This window comes from Sinohyriopsis cumingii, chromosome 4 (assembly GCF_028554795.1).
Source record: "Sinohyriopsis cumingii isolate HCF-2022 chromosome 4, ASM2855479v2, whole genome shotgun sequence".
Classification (NCBI taxonomy): Eukaryota; Metazoa; Mollusca; class Bivalvia; order Unionida; family Unionidae; genus Sinohyriopsis; species Sinohyriopsis cumingii.
The window spans coordinates 49,434,006-49,454,287 of NC_142964.1; the positions used below are offsets into that span (position 1 = coordinate 49,434,006).

Here is a 20,282-nt window from a genome sequence, read left to right on the forward strand (position 1 = left end):
ACCTTTATCAAAATGATTGATTGCCTTAATGATTTGTACAAAATGTACGTTTGTTAGATTTATTCCTCAATAATTTAAACAAATCACTGTGTACCGTTAATCAGTGGCAATTGTTGCCCTCATTTTCCTAAGCAATACTATGACCAAGTAAAGTTCGATATTACAATGCATTGAATGTCTTCAACAATATCATAAAAGACTGGTTTTAAGTAAAACTTCTTTTTTTTTTCTTCGTCTTTTCCTTAATCATCATAACTGAGTATGTTATACATGTAGAGCGTGTCGGGACTATGTAACAGATAATACAGTTCCACCATGGTCCAACGCTGAACTGTTTCCATGATCAAATGAACTCTCTTAATCTTCATTAATCACTAATGCTGTTCAAACAAAAGTAATTATGCCAGTCACCTCTCACTTGCTGCCATACATTACATGGATGTCCATTTCACGCAATTCTGCTTGATGCTGAGTCCATCGAACCTGTTGCTGACGATCATGTTACGTATTCTTCTTGGCGATAAACTTAACGCGTGGACGCAAATGGATAATAATGGACGAGGAATTAGCACTGATTTTACAATTAGTGCATTGATCGATACAGTTTCCTAAAGTAAAGTACATATCGGCAAAAGACTTACGTCTAAAGGTAGGTACTCGCTATTGTTTAACCAGAGTATTAAATTCTCAAAACGTTTAATAATGTTTATTACTATTGCTAGCAAAAGGACAAAACAAACTAAACAATTCCATCTTTTAACTAAAGTTTTAATAAAGTTAAAATCTTATATTTTTTGAAAGAAATTGAAGCAAATATTTTACTCGCAGGGCAATAAATATAAATTTCACCATCAGCACGTACAAAGGCTACGATTAAATTAGGTTTTAGGAATATGTTTGCATGTAAGAGATAAGTGGCTGTCGTCGTGGAATTCATCTTTAATATAAATTGTTACACTGATGTAAACCAAACAAATATCAGTTTGGATCGGTCATAAGTTCTGAAAACTTCGAATCAATTCTGTACTCAACCGAGTATCAATAAATGTATTCAAAGAAGTTGCAGAATGAGAGTACTGCCTTGTGGGTTAGGGTACTGCCGTGGGGGCTCGGGCACTGCCGTGGGTGTTAAGGCGCTGCCGTGTGGGTTAAGGCATCGACCTGTCGGTTAAGGCAACGGTGCATAAGGTCTAGGAGACATGCGAAAGGCGTCGTCACTCGTGACACGTGTTCGACTCCTGCTTTGAATATACCATAAATCTTTTTTATATCTGATTATATATTAAATCCTATTTGCATTTATTTATTTATTTTGTACTCAATATTCAGATTCCAGAGGATCATTGGTGATTGTAAGGAAAATATGAATATTTTGAAATCCAGTGAATGAAACCCATTTTTCTTTTTTGTACATCGAATTGCGGCACGTACCCATTTTGAATTGCTCTTTACATATATCATACAACGCAAATATTATTCGTCATTTTATCATTTGTATATCAGAAGGTTCCAAAATGGCTTTTAGCGAACAATGCTGTGTTTTAATATAGAAATATTAATGTCATTTTAATTTATGCATGTTCTCTGTACGACAGCATGACTGGATAATTTCATCTACATTGTTTATTGATTGTCACAAATGTTTTCATTAATTAAAAGAACTAACCCCCTTCATGAGTTACCATCAGGAGATCTTTACCTATTGGCTTAGTGTTGTTTACTCTCAGAGTGGTTCCAGTGTTTGGGATGCTGAACATGGGAACGAAGGCTGCCCAAAATTATGATTGACGGCACCGAGCTGAACAGCTGCATCCCACACACTCTGAAAGCAATCTTGGCTCCGCCTCCGGGAATTCCAAATATATTCATTTGTGTCCAAGAGATAAGAATTATCTTGTGGTAAGAATTTCTTCCGAATTGAAGGTTTTGAGTACTTGGAGTTCCAGTCGGGATGAGTGTTGATGTAATGTACCAACCGTACGCTTCAAGCTTCGGATATCAAAGGAGTAGCGAACCATTCCAGGTAAATCAGTTTTTCTCTTAGGATCGGCAAAGTAATTTTCATGCTGGAATAAGTATCATATTCGTATTGTTGTCTATTGTTGATAGGAATTCATTGAATGCCAATCAATTGGTCAAGCTTGTGTGTAATCTAAAGAAAACCTATTAGAAGTCATTGTTATGTTCCTATTGAATACTTGACACGCCAAACGTAAGTCGCATATCTACTATTACCGATGCACATTCTTATTCCAACTATATTCCAAATTCCAAGATTCTAGGAATGTGAGGACTCTTTTGTCCAAATATTTTGGATACTACCACACACTTTTAAACATTTTCTGGGCTCTTTTCCTCCAAAACTATTTTTCTGTTTAGTTATTGACATTCTTGGCCAGGCACGTCATTTGGCATTTAATCTTGAGATTGTCATCAGCAACTTTTCTTTCAAGACATTACTTTCCAGAGTTCGTTGTCGAGTACCGTATGCATAAAATTGGTATCAGTAGAGTTGGATATTTTGTAGACGGAATTGCTACATGTTTTTCCTTGATTTTCACAAGTTGTGTTAATTCTGATGCTAGCTTGAATACATAATCTATATGGTGGACACCGCAACAAGAAAAGCAAAAATACACTGTGTAGGAAATAGCAAAGAGTTTTCTGCATCTCTTGAAAACATTTAATATAATGGTTCATTCCACTTCTAAAACTCTGATTTAATTGTACTGGACCTTACTCTACGCTTATATTGCTTCTCTTCCATGTTGAATATTCTCTGGATACGTGATAATCGAAAATGTGGTTCTTTCTTGCAGTCATTATGTCTTCCAAAGAGTCAAGAGCCTCTGGACCTAGGGATATACCCGCCCCATTCCAGCAGTCTGTTGCACCACCCAGGGGCCGGCCTCTTAGGTCTTAAGGACGAGGACAAAGTGGAACAACCGAAGGATACCCAGTATCTATCCGCTAATTGCGTGTTGTTCACCTACTACACAGGGGATATATCATCAGTAGTGGACGAACATTTCTCGCGGGCCTTAAGCCAACCCAGCAGTTACAGTCCTGAAAACCAAGGCAGCAAACTTGCGTCAAAAGGTAAGTAACTTCTCTCTCTGTCTCTCTCTCTCTGTCTCTGTCTCTGTCTCTCTCTCTCTCTCTCTCTCTCTCACACACACACACACACACAAAATTATAACCACATTGTTTATGTATGTATGTATGTATGTATGTATGTATGTATGTATGTATGTATGTATGTATGTATGTATATTTGTGTGTATGTATGCATGCATATATATATATATATATATATATATATATATATATATATATATATATATATATATATATATATATATATATATATATATATATATATATATATATATATATATATATATATATATGAATGTGTGTGTGTATTTACTTATTGATGATTTACTTTGTTTTGTCTGTCTCTCTTGGTTATTCTGATTATCTGTTCCTTTGTTTGTTTTGCGTAGCCTTTGACTGAATTCATATTCCAGGAGACTACGTGATTGGGTGTATTTCCTTGTACGTGTGACAACCCACAATTAAAACTGTAACTCAAAATACACAACACATTATAACAAATATGAAATAAAATAAAGAAAATAAATAAATAAACTAATAAAATATATTATTTTTCCTTGAATTGTTGCTGACTGGAGCTTACGTTGCATGCACTGAAAATAAATGTAATATATCGTGGACGTGATGTTAAAGTAAAATAGCTTAGATTTCGACATTTCTTCTAAATAGCACTGCCGTTTCTAGTTGCGCCAATTTGTTATGCTTCTTTGCAAATAAATTATTGGAATATTTGTATAAAATTTAGTAAAATATGTTTTGATTTTAAAGGAAATCAAATTTAAATTATACAATACACCAGTAGAGCAAAACGTACGAGTCAATATTTCACGTCCAATAAGCATCAACACATTTTTTAAGACAAACATTTCAAACTGTTCTGTTCTAGAAGCAGAAGACACCATTGCATATTTATTCAACTTATCTGTAAGTGGAGACACTTGTAGATTCAATTAAACTGTTAGCCTTGTAACCGGTCGCATATAAAAGGCAAAAAGCAACTTATCTCGTGAACATTAAAAACCCATGGGAGGCTGAGTTTCAGAGCACAGATTTGTTACAGAAACCCGGGGAGAAACAGTAGCTGATACTTCTGAGGAGAGATAAGAAGCATGTTTACAAGACTTTACCTACTTCAAAATCTATCACAGGCAAATTAATATAAAGTGGGTAACTCTGTCACAGCTCACTTGCTGCTAACGAGCATGAATTTATTACAAAGTTTAATTTAACCCTACAATCAGATATGAAAGAGTAAATTCCGTTTCATTGTTAGCATCAGACAAATACTATCGGATAAAGAATCTATTTCTTTTACAAAAAAATATCATAACTATCTGTATTACCACTAATTCACTACTGCTACTACTAATATTACTACTACTACTACTAATAATAATAATAAAGCATTATTAAATATTATCTAGACTTAACACTTACAGATCAAAGTTACCCTTGCACATAGACTCCCCAGTTCTTCGACACCCCCTCCCACCATTCCTATACAGCTACCGGTTTAATCCTCACATCTTGATAATCAAAGATTGCACGCACTAAAACTATTATGACTGGTTAGTCAGTGTAATAATAATAATAATAATAATAAGAAGAAGAAGAAGAAGAAGAAGAAGAGTAGCAGTCGTAGTAATCATCATCATCATCATCATCATCATCAAGACGAAGTAGAACATTAAAAAAATAGCTACAGCAACAAACAACTGCTGAAACCATACTGTCAATTTGTTTTTATTGGTTATCGATAATTGTTACATATTTAAGCGAGCCCTTAAATTTACTTTCATATATTTACTTCCTTATTTTCATCAGGTTAACTATTGTATTCCATCTGTGTCATTAAAAATAAGTTTAGACCTCTTCGTTAGTAATTATCATTTGAAGTATGAAAATATATTAATTAAATTTTTTGACTCTCCATATAGATTTATTTTTGTATTATCTGAATCGTACTTGTTATTTCTTCCAGTCGTGTTAATGATTTTTTTTAACGATATCATATACCTTTCAGCGTACACATTTCCGTTGTTTTGATTTTTTTAAATTCATTAATAGGGCTTAGAAATGTCATGTATTTACTATTTTGCAAATTAAGTGCATAATTGTAAAGTAATATTCTAAAACAAAATTATTACTCCGTTAAATTTTCAGGCCAAGACGTACTGCTATAATTAAGTGGGGTAAATTCTAATAGGATTCTCCACATGAGATCTGCTTTCAATAAGTAAAATTGAACTTGACAAATGCCAGATTTTATTTTTTTCTCGTTGAAATTAATAAGCAAGTTACTATCCTCAAACTTTCTCGAGAGAAAGTAATTAGTCTACAGAGAAATTGCACAAAATCCCGTTAGGGACTTCTACGAACCCCCATCGTGAGAAAACATACATACATCTTATTTTATTGGCTTGTTCTAATTTTCAGCTATATGACACGGCCGTGAATTGCGGCTAACGCTACTAAATCATTAAAATGTGTGTTAATGGAAGCTGTTTTCCCCCGAGGCTGCTAAAACCTTATTACAATGTAACAAGATCAACCAACTTGTCATCAATTAATATTGTAACTCAATTTGCCGCCACCGAACATAATGTAAGACCTTTGATTTAAATAATTAACCGTCGGACCCTTTCTGGATTTTTATGATGCAAATAAGTTTCTCACGAAAAAGCGGGTCACGGCTCGGTGCCATGTGTCGAGTGAAAAGACTGAGAAAAACATGGTGCCTTAATTTAATCAACCTTGTGAATATATTTCTTTCTATTCATTGGCTTTATTTTAATGTATTTATAAGTCTGAAGTTTTGGTCTCCGTAGGAACAGCAGTAAAGATACAAATGATGTATGAATATCGTTCCAGGAATAGGTTTTTTCTTTCATTTCAATTTCAATTATTCCTAGCAATATTTAATTATTTCTTACATTATCCCATTATTCTGAGTAGGTTTGAATGATAAAAGACAAGTTTTAAGAGGAGTATCACGTTAGAAACTAATGAATAATATTTAAAATACTCAAAAATGCACGAATTCTAAAATTGATAAAAGAAAGAATTGGAGTGAATAGCGTAAACTTCGGAATACGCAAATATAAAGTATAAAGAAACCTAACTGATACTTAAAACAAAGTTTTATGTAAACATCCTTAACCGAAGAGAACTCTTGTAAAAATAACCATCACAAGATAAAGTGATATTTTATCTCTTTCTATAGAAGATATTTCGAATTTAATGAGGAAACATATTTAACATTTGTTCGATACGCAACTTTTGTCTTACCAACGAATCTATTCCATATTATATCCATTCTTTTCATTGGACCATACATAGATATAAAAAATTGGTAAATTGTGCATGGGATTCTCTCTCTCTCTCTCTCTCTCTCTCTCTCTCTTAAAACAGTTTTATCCGTATAATGATTTTTAAAAAACAACTAATTGACTATTAAGAAAAAATTGAGCAATCTTTCTAACGTTATGCAACAAAATAAATGCATTTCATATCTTAATAAGGAATTTATTGGGAAATTTCATTAATTCATTATCCATTAATCATCAACGGTTCTTGTTCTCTCGTTTTCTTTCTTAATATCATCGCTTAATTCTTTGCTGAAAACTACAAATAATTTAACTGTAAGCATGAATGTTTTACACAAAAATAATGACAACGAATTAAGAAAAACATATGTTAAAAATAGTTTGTTTCCATTCGTTTTTTTTTTAAAAATCATGCTGCACATTTTACATTGTTCTTGCTTGGATTTTATTTTGAAAACCTTTAATCTTTTATTAGCTTTGTCGTAGATTGATAGTAATAATAGAAAGAGAAAAGTGACTCGTGCCCTAAACAATTAAGATTTTGTATTCATCTGTTAGAAAATGTTAGCACCATGTAGTTAACAACTAAGACAGGACTTTTAGCTCCTTATAGAGCCACTTTATTTTTGACCAGTCAGTTATATTTCGTTGTAATGAAACATCAGCGGAATTCTAGGAAATAACATTTGATGATTCAGTATATACTTTTGGGTGCTTTTGAAAATATCAAATAGTGCAGGACAAATTTATTACGCTAGTTTGGTTGTGATCTAAAGAACTCCTTTATACGATGGATTGATATTTCTAGGTAATAATAAAATGATGATTTAGATAATATAATATTTCTTATTTGAATACAAATGTTTATTGTTGTTCAAAATGGATTATTTAGTTTAATTAGGCAATATTCAATAAATTTAATTAGATTTCAATTGAGCGGACATTAAAGAGGTTCTGCCCGTAGTTTTGTGCCTAAAAAAAGAAAATTTCTATTTGCAGTTTTGAGTGCTTTCACATATTATTGGCCTTTGTTAGAGTCATTGATAATGAGCAAATACTTTTAAAACAGTATTCACTATTTTAACAATGATTTTGCTCAAACCGAACCAAAATACCTAAATTCACGTTCATCTTGGGCCGACGACATTCTGCGTTCAGCGATAACAGCTCCACTTTACGCCCCGAATCTACGTCAGTAACCTCTTGAAATGAGAGAGAGAGAGAGAGCGAGAGAGAGAGAGAGCTATTTTAGAGTTTAGCTGGAATTTCCCTGTCAATAAGTGAACAATTCGACTCAGCTTCTATGTGTTTACAATTGCTTGTTCTAAGTATGTACATCTGTTCGTATATTCATTTGTATAATTAAAACTAAATTACAGAATGATTTTTGAAACTACACGTTAGGACAGTCTTCACTACGCGTTTCACGCACGATCTACGCTTTTCCTGCATTGTACATCTCCACACACGGAATTAATAGTCATCATTTACTATCTCTACATAAATGGGTACCACAAAAATTGATAATAATTCGCGATACATAATTGCAAATGGGATACTATTTCAAAATTTAGTATTAATATAATCTAGGAAGAAGGAAAAATAAATGAATTCCAGTACTTGAAGTGTTCCTCCTCATCATAATTGTTGTCGTCAATTTCATCGTCTGATGGCTCTCTTGAAAAGAGAAATGGTTATCAAATGGATTTGAATGAAGATGTTATGTTTGAGATTTAAATTTCACTCGAGCTATTTGAGTTTTATTTCATGACCTTAATGTTAATAAATCCTCATGAACTGTTTAGTTCTTGAATTAATTGAAATATCTACAACCAAAGAGATAATCGTTTATGTAAAAAAAAGAAGACTTATTTAATAGAACGTGTGCCCTTCACTTTACGGTTCAAATCATTATGACTGAGTGCTTTGCCTCCTCCTCCTCCTCCTCCTCCTCCTAATAATAATAATAATAATAATAATAATAATAATAATAATAATGATAATAATAATAATAATAGTGATGATATTATTATTATTATTATTATTATTATTATTATTATTATTATTATTATTATTATTATTATTATTGTTGTTGTAGTTGGTGATGGATGTGATGTTTCCTGCTGTTGATGGTGTTGTTATGCTATTTAGGCTGCTTAGTTATTGTTGATGCCATTGTTGTCATTATTGTTATTAAAATCATTCGATTTATGTCCTTAACTGGTGCTGTGACCATTTTTAGGTCGGTGCTATATTTTGATGTTTTGTAGAAATATACATCTTTCTAGTGAAAAGAAGCTGGAAAAAAAAATGATCCCATCCTCACTCATTAGCACGTGTATTAAAACTTAAAAGAAGAATAACCAGGCTCAGTGTTCAAGGTGATAAATATTGTTACAAGCCAGGGGCTTTACTTGACCGAGCGGTTAAATTTTCTCACAGCTTGTTGTAACAAACTTAAAACACACACACACAAACACACACACACAAACACACACACACACACACACACACACACACACACACACACACACACACCAAAAACCAAAACAAAATATAACATACATACTGACAAAAACTAATTAAATAATCTGATTTCAGTTATCACATTACTATATCCTAAGTCACTAACTCTGAATAAGTATCAACATGGCTTCCACTGTAAAATGAATAAAGGTTCGTTTTTCATAACATTATTATACAGTATATCACATTTCAGATCCCACTTTGATGTCACAGAGGAAATTCCCCCCTTCTTTCTGGAATAGTAACTATTATTCCCATGGATCGTTGTATTCAGATTTCCAGTTTCCCACCGGACATTACACCCCGTCGTCTCTTCCCGGATTCTCCGGACTGCAAGATCCATGGTTTTCCAGGCTCTCCTCTCAGTCGCACACTTTCCACCACCGACCCATGCATTATGACTTCCCCTACTCTTCTGTCAGTGCTAACAGATATAATTCCAACATCGGATCTCTACTTTTACAGTCCTCTGTGAGATCCGGACATTTTCCCGGAAGTTTGTCAGGACAAAGTGATTATGGAAAAGCATCTGATTCAAAATTCAGGTATCCGGACCACAGATTGAGCTCGGAATATGCAGGACAAAGTGCTTTTCCAGGTTAGTATGTTGCACTTCTTTTGTCCAAAATGTTTTCATTTTTTTCCTCCAAGTTCAATGTTATATTTTCTTGGAATGAACTTTTAAAGGAACATTTTCGAAATGAGACTTTAATGTTTCCATTTCGTTTACAAAGACAAGCTAAAATCTTAATTCTTCGGACCTTTAAAATACCGTCTGACGCATTTTCTGCGCACTCTTTTGAGCATTCCCCCCAAGTTATAATGGGATCTTACCATCCTCTTGCTCCAGTGGTTATCACACCTTTCCTCTAGAATAAAACAATAGTATCAATAGTTTTACTAGTAAGGGTGGCAGGAGTGTTGATGATGCTGGTGGTGGCAGAGGTACAAACTGTAATTTGTAGTTAGCAAAAAAAAACTCTTTCATAAGCCTTCATGACGAACTTTTGCAGGGTGTGTGGTTGGTTGGGGAGCCGTTTCTGGTATTGAATGAAACGATTCATCAATTGCTATTTTTTTAATTGTTTCCTTTAGGATTTTTCAATAACTTCGACCAACAGTATTGTTAATCAAAATCACCAATAATATATTCAGAAAAAATTCTTTATTGGGACAATATATGCCTTTTGAAAATGTCGTTTAAATTGTCAACCATGACGATGTTATTTGTAACAGAAAAAGAATAAAGTAGTGCTATAAAAATGCAGGGCTAATGATGCATCGCTGTTGAAAGGCGTACGCTTTCTATTTTTTATTTTATCGGATAAAAAGATAACAAAAACAGGCTTTATGAGAATCATCTCTCATATTTCATGGTTATTCTTAAGGGTTTTAGGGCTATTCTTAAAGGTTTTCTGTCTATTCTTAAGTGTGTTTAGGGCTATTCTTAAGTGGTTTTAGGGTTATTCTTAAATGTTTTCGGGCTTTGCCTCGAAGTAATGATATTAAGTGAAGATATATGTTTGTTGTAATAGGTGTCAGTGTTCACATTCTTGTTTTTGTTATTGTTTCTGAGTTTGATTTCTGAATGGAAAATGGTAGGTAGTGATACCAATTTACATGGAAACCACAAAATCGTTTCTAGGATATAGAAAATGAAATATTAATTATCAGTGATGAGAACACGGACCATTTACATGGTTGTTCATTTATTAAAGAAATTTGTAAAACACAATACCAAGACCACCAAGTGTATTTTTTAACACATTTTCTTAATCTTAAAACCAGTGTCTGACTCGCATCGAAATGATAAGGCAACGATTACCAAAGGAATAGTCATCACTACATTACATTCATCCAAACTAATAAGCCAAATGAATAGGAATGTATAGAAATAGAAATTATCAATAGATAAGAACACACACCCACACACAGACACACCCACACACAAACATATATATATATATATATATATATATATATATATATATATATATATATATATATATATATATATATATATATATATATATATATATATATATATATATATATATATATATATATATATTTATTTATTTAAAGACTCTGTCTATGTTAATTCAGTCTGGTTATATTATAAGATTCATGCAAATTCTGTCTATACATAATGTTTTATTTTAAAAATTACATTGACCGATATGGGAAAAAGACTCATATTTCAAATATTGGCTTTATTTTAAAGTAATACGTAAATATTAGGCGATCCTTTCAAGATTTGGATATCAAATACTAATTTTTAACTGAAACAGTCATGCTATCAAATCGATGTTGTACAAAGAAGAGCCGACGGAATAATAGAGTGCAAATGGGTATCATCTCTTCTAATCGGCGGCTACAAATTAGCATACGATGGCTAACGATAACCACGTGCATTTCCAATTAACGTCTGGGAAACTCGATCGGGAAATACACGATGAATGTGCCACGGAAATATATTAGAACGACGCACAGCGGTTATGTGGTGATTTTTCATATATCTCGTACTGTGTGTGCTAGAAATAGCGCACATTCATTGCTTGCACTCAAATCATTGTGTTTGCAAAATTTACCCCTTAGACTACTGGCATCAAGTGTCTGGAGGCCTTTTATGAGTGGCCGTTTTTTGCCTTAAAATGAATGGTATAGGAAATCAAGGATAATGTTTGGCATGCACAATTTACAACAGTGTTTTCAGCACTCCTTTTTTTCTATGCGTGAATTTGGTTTTTAATTTTCTTTTGATGGTGACGGATGCACACAGTTATTATAAGCGACAAGTTTTGAAGCAAAATATGTTTAATGCTCAGTTATGGTGACAATCTCAAAGTATAAACACTATATGTAATGTTTTTGTTCAACAACGTGCGAAGATTAAAAATCCTTTTCACTGGGAAAATATTACATCAACAACTAAATTTCCAAAATTTCACCGTTGAAAATGAATTGATTGTAAGATTGTTTAAAATTAACGGCTGCATTAGGTTGCTTGTCTGAAGTTTAGGTTTGTTGCTATGTGTAACGTTAGTTTTAGCTGATCATCCACTTTTGTACAAGATTATCGACAGCACAATTGTTTAGAACAAAAACCACTAATATGGTAAGTATCCGGCTACCACTGATTTTGTACAGTATCCGGCTACAATATGTGACAAAAAAAAAATCAACAAATGTTTACTTTCATTAAATTTCTATTAAAAGATGGAAAAGGCGCAATTTTAAGGAACTATTGATTACATTGTGTCAAACGGAGAATTATTATCATGATTTTTCACAGTAGGCCTAATTGTTATTTATATATTTTACAAATATATTCGAAGCGGTCATATCATCAGCAATATTTTTAAACGACAGTCATATAATTCATGAAATCATCGGGGTAAAATGAGAGAGAGAGAGAGAGAGAGAGAGAGGAACAAGGAGAATGATATTGAAAAATAAGTCGTTCCCGTTCATAGAGTACAGCACTTATAACTGCAAGCATATATCTTGAGTAAAACTTTGCTTTATATATATATATATATATATATATATATATATATATATATATATATATATATATATATATATATATATATATATATATATATATATATATATATATATATATATATATATAAAACAGTAAAACTTTGCTTAGTAGATTTATCAGAGGAAAGAACCAACAAATATCATGCAGAACGTAGAGAAAATATATTTTTCATAAAAGAGATAACATTGTAAAGGTCGCGGGTTCCTCGATATACCAATTTACAGAACTGAAGTTTCTTTTCGAAGAAATATTGTCTATAATTTCGACTTAACTATTGTATTTATATTCTCAATATGGCTTTTATAATAATAAAATCGTCGAAAATACAAAGAGATCGAACTTCCGCATTTGCATGCACCTAACAGCCTATCGTAAATTGCATACAATATTCTCTACGTTAGGAAGTTCTTTGTTGAACTGATGAGTCCTAGTGCATTCATATCAACGGCAGATAATACTTTCGCTGATATTTGTGATTGTCATTCTTTTAAATGCAATTATTCTTATACGGTGCTATAGAAACGTATAATAAGGACGGGATTTTGGGTTACAATAAGCTTGAACCCACATAATTAACCTTTAAAGTTGATCGCTTGGAAAATGTTGCGGAATTTAGCTTTTTGAAAATTGATAATTTTACGTAATTAACGTCCCAAGCAATCCAATGTCACTAAAAAATATAGGACATTATACTGTCACGTGCAGTACCCTCAAGAAAGAGTCATGTTTAAATTTGGGGGGGGGGAGGGAATGCTATGTCAGCATTTGTCCATAACAAATAGCTGAATAAGTATTTAAAATATTTATCAAATTTACACAGGTGGAAGATCATAGACTCCTATTATCAAGTACAAAAAGACAACGTTCTTTGGTGAGTGAATATTTTTCATTAACACAGCTACTGAGAACGGATCGGATATTCGCAACAGAAACCTCGCGGTTGATTTATGGCAGGTCGTAAGATCGTAGAAGATTTGAAACGTATGACTATAATTACTAGCAATACAATTGTATAAGCATTTTTATCACATAGTCGGTATACTTTAGTTAAGTTTGTGCACTTTAATATTTTTGATATAACGATATATTAACATAACACATTATGCGAGTCTGATTGGTCCAGTTAAGTCCATAAAATTCAAGTTCATTATTCACTTTGCTGCTATGGTTGCAAACGTGAGAATTCTCCTCACAACGCTATCTGAAACTTTGTGTTTTTACTTTCACAAGATTTTGGCGGCCATTTTTTTAATCGATCTGAATGTTGTCAGTTTACCCAACAAGGGTTTGTTATGCCATGTACATTATCTCATGCGGTGAAAAATGGACCAAAACCTCCAAAAAACAACGAAAACAACAACAAATTAAACTAACAGTATTGGTCAATTGATAGCGGATGTGAGTGGGGTGGGCGTGGGGTGGGGTGGGCTGGACGATTAACATGTAACATGGAATCCACCCTATACAAGCGTGGTTTAAATGTTAACTTACAGGAGTAAATAAACTCACCTCAATTAACAGAATAACGTGGTCAGAAGCGGTCTCATAACTGACAGAAATTTACCCAACCACAATATTTTTACGATGTAAAATAGCTAATGTTTCTTATTATGTGATGCGACGCTAAATAACATTTGTCGGCCTACTGTAGCCTACAGTTCCAGATCAAATAATGAAAATATCCAGTCAGTAAATCTGGAATTTCTGCATCCAGTAATTATCCCGTCATTTTAATATCCAACACCTGGTATGGTTAATAGTGAAGTTGACCCACTTTAGGTGTGAACAATGATCGTCGATCCTAACAGGAGTCAAACTATTGAAAAATAATGTTGTTTGTGTCAACTGTTTCATCTTTTCGGAAAAACAGTTGCTCTTTGATGTATAGTTTGTATTTGTTTTAATAAAAAAAAAACTATTTGTAAACGTTAATGGTTGCATCTGGAACGTTTGAACTATTTACGAGCTAGTGATTACGGCAATACGAATTGCGTAAAGACGATGGTACAAAAGCTGATTAACTTAAACATTTTCTTTTCTTCCTTTCTTTCCTTCTGTCGAGGACAAAAAAGAAAAAGAACTAACCATCAAGCGCATGCAGATTAATAATATGTTTCTAGTTCTTTGTCTGCGTGGATATTCCTCCAAATCAGGTTATTCCAATCTACGTCACTTCCTGCAGAAGTTTCCAATTAAGATCCTATCAGGTGTTGTGCTAATATAATCTTCTTCACGCAAGCGGACAGAAAAGAGTTTGACAAATGAATTTCGTATGACACAGCGAACGATACGTATACGTCAATGTTTTGGCAGAAACCTTTTCTTGAGCTCCAGTACGATTCTGAGGTATTTGCGACCGATATAGATATCTGGCTTCTTCAAAGAAACTTTAAAGAAAGCTCAACATTAGTATGAGGTGTTTTTTCCCCAGCATTTAGTTGAGTTGTTGTCATTACTACCACACGAATATGAGATCAATGTTCTTATGTACATACTCTCTTCACAGGTTGTGCCTTTTGTTATATTTAATCGTCCTACGTATTGTCACTGATGCAATTTCTTATAATATTATCTCTAAACAATATTATCAATAGTATTATCCATCATCTTTTCCTCCTCATCTTCCTCACCATCATCACTACTATAGTAGTAGTGATGATGATGGTATGATGAAAATTATCAGCACCGCTACTAAAAATAACGTTGTACCAGTTTATCAAATCATCCTCTTTCAACAATTTATTTTATCAAATCATCCTCTTTCAACAATTGTAACCACATGTCACTATCAATTACTTCTAACTCAAGGACCACGTCCATCGCTTTAACTCATTTTGGTAACGGTACAGTTGTTTAATATTTTTCATCTGCTCGTAAAATTGATTGACTATTTTCTTTCTTGCATTATTGATTAATTTGTTGAGCGAATGATTTTCTGTTACTCAGAGTGTATTAAGCAACCTGATATAGTCTTTGAAACTTATTCCTTGTCTTTTCCAGGACTTGAGAGTGCATCAACCGAGACAGCCACAAACAAAGATTTGTATTGGTACTGATCCACGTATGACGTTCATTCAAGCGTGAAGAGTGTTAGCCTATAAGTTTCAAATCTCTGTGCGAGGTTTCAAGGTTTACCTGATACAGACTCCAATACGAAGGATCAAGGTCACAATACGAGCGTCTAGGGTGACAGGAAGACATTGATAGATGAGAAATACAGTACAGTGGTATCTGAAGCACATGTCTTTATGGGAAGGAGATGACAGACTCGTAAAAGTATTGTTATTCTTTCTCCGAGAATCGAAAGATGCATTCAAATAATGCAACTCAGAAAGACAAATATAACGATTAGTTTGGGTTTCCGCCGTATGCACATACAATTTATTTAACAAGGAATCTTCTCTTCGCAGAGTGTTACGTATTTCCTTTTATTCCATGGTTGTTTTAGAAGCGATCCTTTTAAGTTCTGTAATGAAGAGTTTAAACCGATTTGACACATTCTCTTGGAAGACAAATATTGATGTTGGATAATACTGAAATACAAGCAAAAGCAGTCAATTGTTTCCAAGTAAAGTCTTTGCAACTTTATTAACGCGGTAAGTCTTTAGCGGATTTCCATTTTGATCCCAATGAGCTTATTTATGGTGCAGATATCAGGCTTCCATAACGTCGTAGTCAGTGAACTGAATTCAAAGATTTACGTGTGAAGAATTTTGTTGAGATTTATCTGGATTTATTGCAATGGCGAGCTACTCCAGTGTGCTGGACGGCTGCTCAAGGACGGTTTATAATGTAACAGTGCTAGTCTTGGGATAGGGACTTTCATTTTCGATTTTATTGGCTTTAACGGCATTTTAAACACAGTTTTGGCTATATTGGAAACTAAGTGCCTTTTCCATGGACACATTGTTGGCCTGGAAGGGTATCTAACACCAGAGACACTTGGATTATATACATGAACTATACACATTTTAATAGTCAATGATAATGCAAATGAGTCGAAGTTGGAATTACCTTGTAGAATATAACGATTCATTTGGATTCAGTCGGTTTTTATTTTAAATTGAAGCATAATTGCTATTAAGTAATTATTCGACTGAAAATTTTAGCACTTCAGATCACTGCAGGTTATAAATGTGCAAATATTTTCAATCATATAATGTTTTTAAGAAGGATGAGTGATATGATTTATTTTTGTAATAACATTTTGCTGATAATGTAGGAGAATGCTACGATTTTGAATATATTCCAAGATATGACGTCGCTTTCACAGAGAGAGAGAGAGAGAGAGAGAGAGAGAGAGAGAGAGAGATGTAACACATTTTAAGAAAATGTTATTGATTACTAATTCATATGTACAATAAATTCGTACAAATTTCCAGGATTCCGTGTTGCTCATTTTTGTATATGAGTCAGCATGCAGATATAGGTAAGTCCATTTAAATGCTTAGAAAATGTTGAAAATAAGGCTGATTTTGTGACTTTCACGAATGTCCTCTCCTGCGTCACTACCATTTTTAATGCCTTTGCCACGCAAATAATATATTTCACACACACACGCACACACACACACGCACACACACACACACACACACACACACACACACACACACATGATATCTCCTTAGCTTCGAAATTTCGAAAAATTGAGTGGGCCCGTATAGTGGCCAATTGTTCACATTCACATTCCTATACAAGCAGTATATTATTAAGAGCTAGCCATTTTAAAATGTGCGGGGCCATCAAAAACAAGCAGCCATTTTAAAATGTACGGGGCCATCAAAAACAACTAGCCATTTTAAAATGTACGGGGCCATACAAAACAACTAGCTATTTTTAAACTTTAAAACGTACGGGGACATCAAAAACAGCTAGCCATTTTAACAATTTATGGAGCGATTATCTGTTGATATTGGTCAAATTACATGATTAATTTATAATGGTCATATGGTGGAAGGGGGCATTTCAAATGAAATCAGTTAACTTGTATATGTTATACCTATCTTGTAAATAATGTGATGCCGGCCCATTTAAGAGATAGATACATACATACATGCATACATACATACATACATACATACATACATACATACATACATACATACATAGCTGTTGAAGAGGACAATTCTGTTGTATCATTCGTCGTGAAATGTCACTTTTGTCGTTTATCGCAAAGCTCCCAGAATTTTCACGCATCGTTTTTGATTAAAACTTTATTCAAGAATTTGTTTCTGCTACTACAAACTAAACATAAATTGCCGAAAATCGAAAAAGCACAGTACATCGAAAAGGTTATTATAGTTATTCTTTAATCCATCTACTTACCCCTTTTGATGCACTGTGAAAGCTTAACCTGTCTTCTTTAGTCTTAATTAGAGAGAGAGAAAAAAAAACTATCAGAAGTTTTCAACATGGCTAGTCTAGTAAAAGTACGGCTGTCTATCAACTAGCTCAATGTTTCAAATTTTATCACAAATCTCGATATCTCCCGCGGTTTGGCGCGATGGCAGACAAATGTTTTCTGCCGATTATGGATGAGTCTAGGGAGCGCCACAGCTGTTTAATGATGTTTCGCTGTATTTTTCAAGAAATTTGGACCTTTTTTAATTGGTCGCTTCCCAGACCATTGATTTCTTAAGGCATTTGTTCGTTTATATTTCATGACGGAAAATAGAGGAATGTTTATAAAGCTGGACACTGACAGGTCCTAATTAACTTTAATTAATGGTCACTCTAGAAGTTTGATGTCTCTTTGGCATCTACTAGGTTTATTGTCCGCAGTTGCATTGTCTATAATTTGTTTGGTATGGTAAAAAAGATGGATGTATGGAGACATTTAAAGCCATATTAACAGTTGTTAATTTGAAATAAATATGTGATGTAAGAATTCATGTCCTTCTCTAGAGCGTTGCAAGAGGCAAACCTATGAAACATGGGTGTTAAGACACGCTTGCACTGTTCCAGCGTAAACTGTGATGCTGATGATAAACTTTAAGATATTTTGCTGTTTTTATTTTATGATATATCAGTAGGTCCATAAGGAAATTAAAATAAATGTATTGATATCAAGAGAACAAAAGTTTTAGACGATTGTTGTAATTTTATTTACATAAACACGAGTTAATAATATTGATACTTTTTTTAAAACTTGCATACTCGGACCTTCCGCTCCACATTTATAACAGTGAATATTCGTGATCTACGCACACTTTTGTTTGTTCCATTGTGTATACATTTAGCCGTCTGTTTGGTACTAACTTTCCGTTTGTTACATTGCATACACATTCAACTTTCCATTTGGTATATTGGATATACATGCAACGTTCCGTTTGGTACATGGTGCAGACAGTAGAGTTTTGAGCATATGGGTCAGCTATTTATTACAATCAGCAACTTGTGGGAATTTATTTTAATGAAAACATCTTTCTTAGCACCCATATAAAGTTTATTTATTATTATGCGTGTACAATAATTATTATATGCCGAGAAATAACATTGTACAGCTGCTATTACCCATAATTTCGTTTGATAGGATTGGACATGGCATGGTACCCAAGTCAGTAATGTATTTAAGTTTTTGCCACCTCTAAGCCCATTCGAAAGTACCTCCCGCGTTTCGTGGATCGGACAACGTGAACGGTTTATTTTATTTTTTATTAAGAAAGAAACAAAATTTAAAAACTGATTCCGGAATTCTGCCGTCCTAGGTCTGCCCTAAGTCGGCCTGTGCAGACTTATGTCACTGACCCTAGTAGCGTTTCGTTCCATTTATTGAGCACAAACAAATAAATAAATTCAAACATATGTGACGAGGGAAAGAAATATTTCGTGGATCGTAGTGCTTGACAGTTGCATATTTCTTTGTAATTCGGAACATCGCTCTACCATTTACGGCAAGTCGAGGAACAACTTTATTTTCTGTGTTTCACTATTCGTCTTCCGAAGTGTGCACAACACATGTTGCTACAAACAAGACCGACGATATTCCGATTTGACTTTTTCTCCTTCTACCGACATGTTGTGCTTCGCGAACAAAGATAGTCCACCACTGAGTTTGTTATGGCGACTTACCGATTGATAGGATTTACTTTTGACCGAAACATTACGAAGCGTATTTTTTTTTTCAAGTATGAACTACTTAACGAATTTCAATTAATGAACTTGTTTGAACAAATAATTCCATATAGGTATGGCTATATGTTAGAAATGGTTCTATTTTGCTTACCGAACTTTACGGCGCGATTGTGTTCTCCACATTGCTGACGATTTCCATTTTTTAAGATGTATCACTTCATCGAAGTATTTTGAGGCGGAGTTTAGTCGCAGTTCAAATCTACAACGTGTTCTTATTGGAAAGCAACAAGTCTTATTTATTGCAGTGAATCTGTTTCTGAGGTAAAACTGAAGCAATAAATGAACCGTTCGTAGTTTCTTTTATTACAGTTAGGCTGTCAATGAGTAGTACAAACTAGAAATGTTTGCCAGGATATTGACGGTGGAAGAAATTGCTGCGGGGTCCTTCTTGACGGCTAATTAACACACCAGCATATCAAGTGTTTCCCTCATTTCACCTTCTTTCTTGCACTCGGTGATAGCATCTCTTTATCGCCTTCCTCCAGCTATCAATCAAGTCACATTACGAATACTGTCATAAAACGGGAAGCACCAAGTTCGGCTCTTGTTAAACGATCTTTAATGACAATGGTAGGGAGAAGTACACTTGAATAACTTTACCTGTTGAAAAGACTGAATGTGCACAAATG

At 33.7% G+C, this 20,282-nt stretch overlaps 1 protein-coding gene across 1 annotated transcript; it reads left to right on the top strand.

The window, feature by feature from the left end:
• The first annotated feature begins 865 nt into the window (after window positions 1-865).
• On the top strand, window positions 866-16,897 carry LOC149801137 (transcription cofactor vestigial-like protein 2). Its single transcript, XM_089955163.1, has 4 exons — window positions 866-2,023; window positions 2,820-3,099; window positions 9,163-9,567; window positions 15,520-16,897. Exons 1-4 carry the CDS (start codon window positions 1,952-1,954, stop codon window positions 15,573-15,575), a joined length of 813 nt encoding a protein of 270 aa, XP_089811289.1. The 5' UTR covers window positions 866-1,951; the 3' UTR covers window positions 15,576-16,897.
• The last annotated feature ends 3,385 nt before the right edge of the window (window positions 16,898-20,282 follow it).

Bases quoted from the DNA above. Each gene is read 5' to 3' on its own strand.
- LOC149801137 (XM_089955163.1), top strand. From the start codon at position 1,952: ATGAGTGTTGATGTAATGTACCAACCGTACGCTTCAAGCTTCGGATAT. The intron at 2,024-2,819 runs GTAAATCAGTTT...TCTTTCTTGCAG, and splicing joins GGAGTAGCGAACCATTCCAG to TCATTATGTCTTCCAAAGAG. The intron at 3,100-9,162 runs GTAAGTAACTTC...ATCACATTTCAG, and splicing joins CAGCAAACTTGCGTCAAAAG to ATCCCACTTTGATGTCACAG.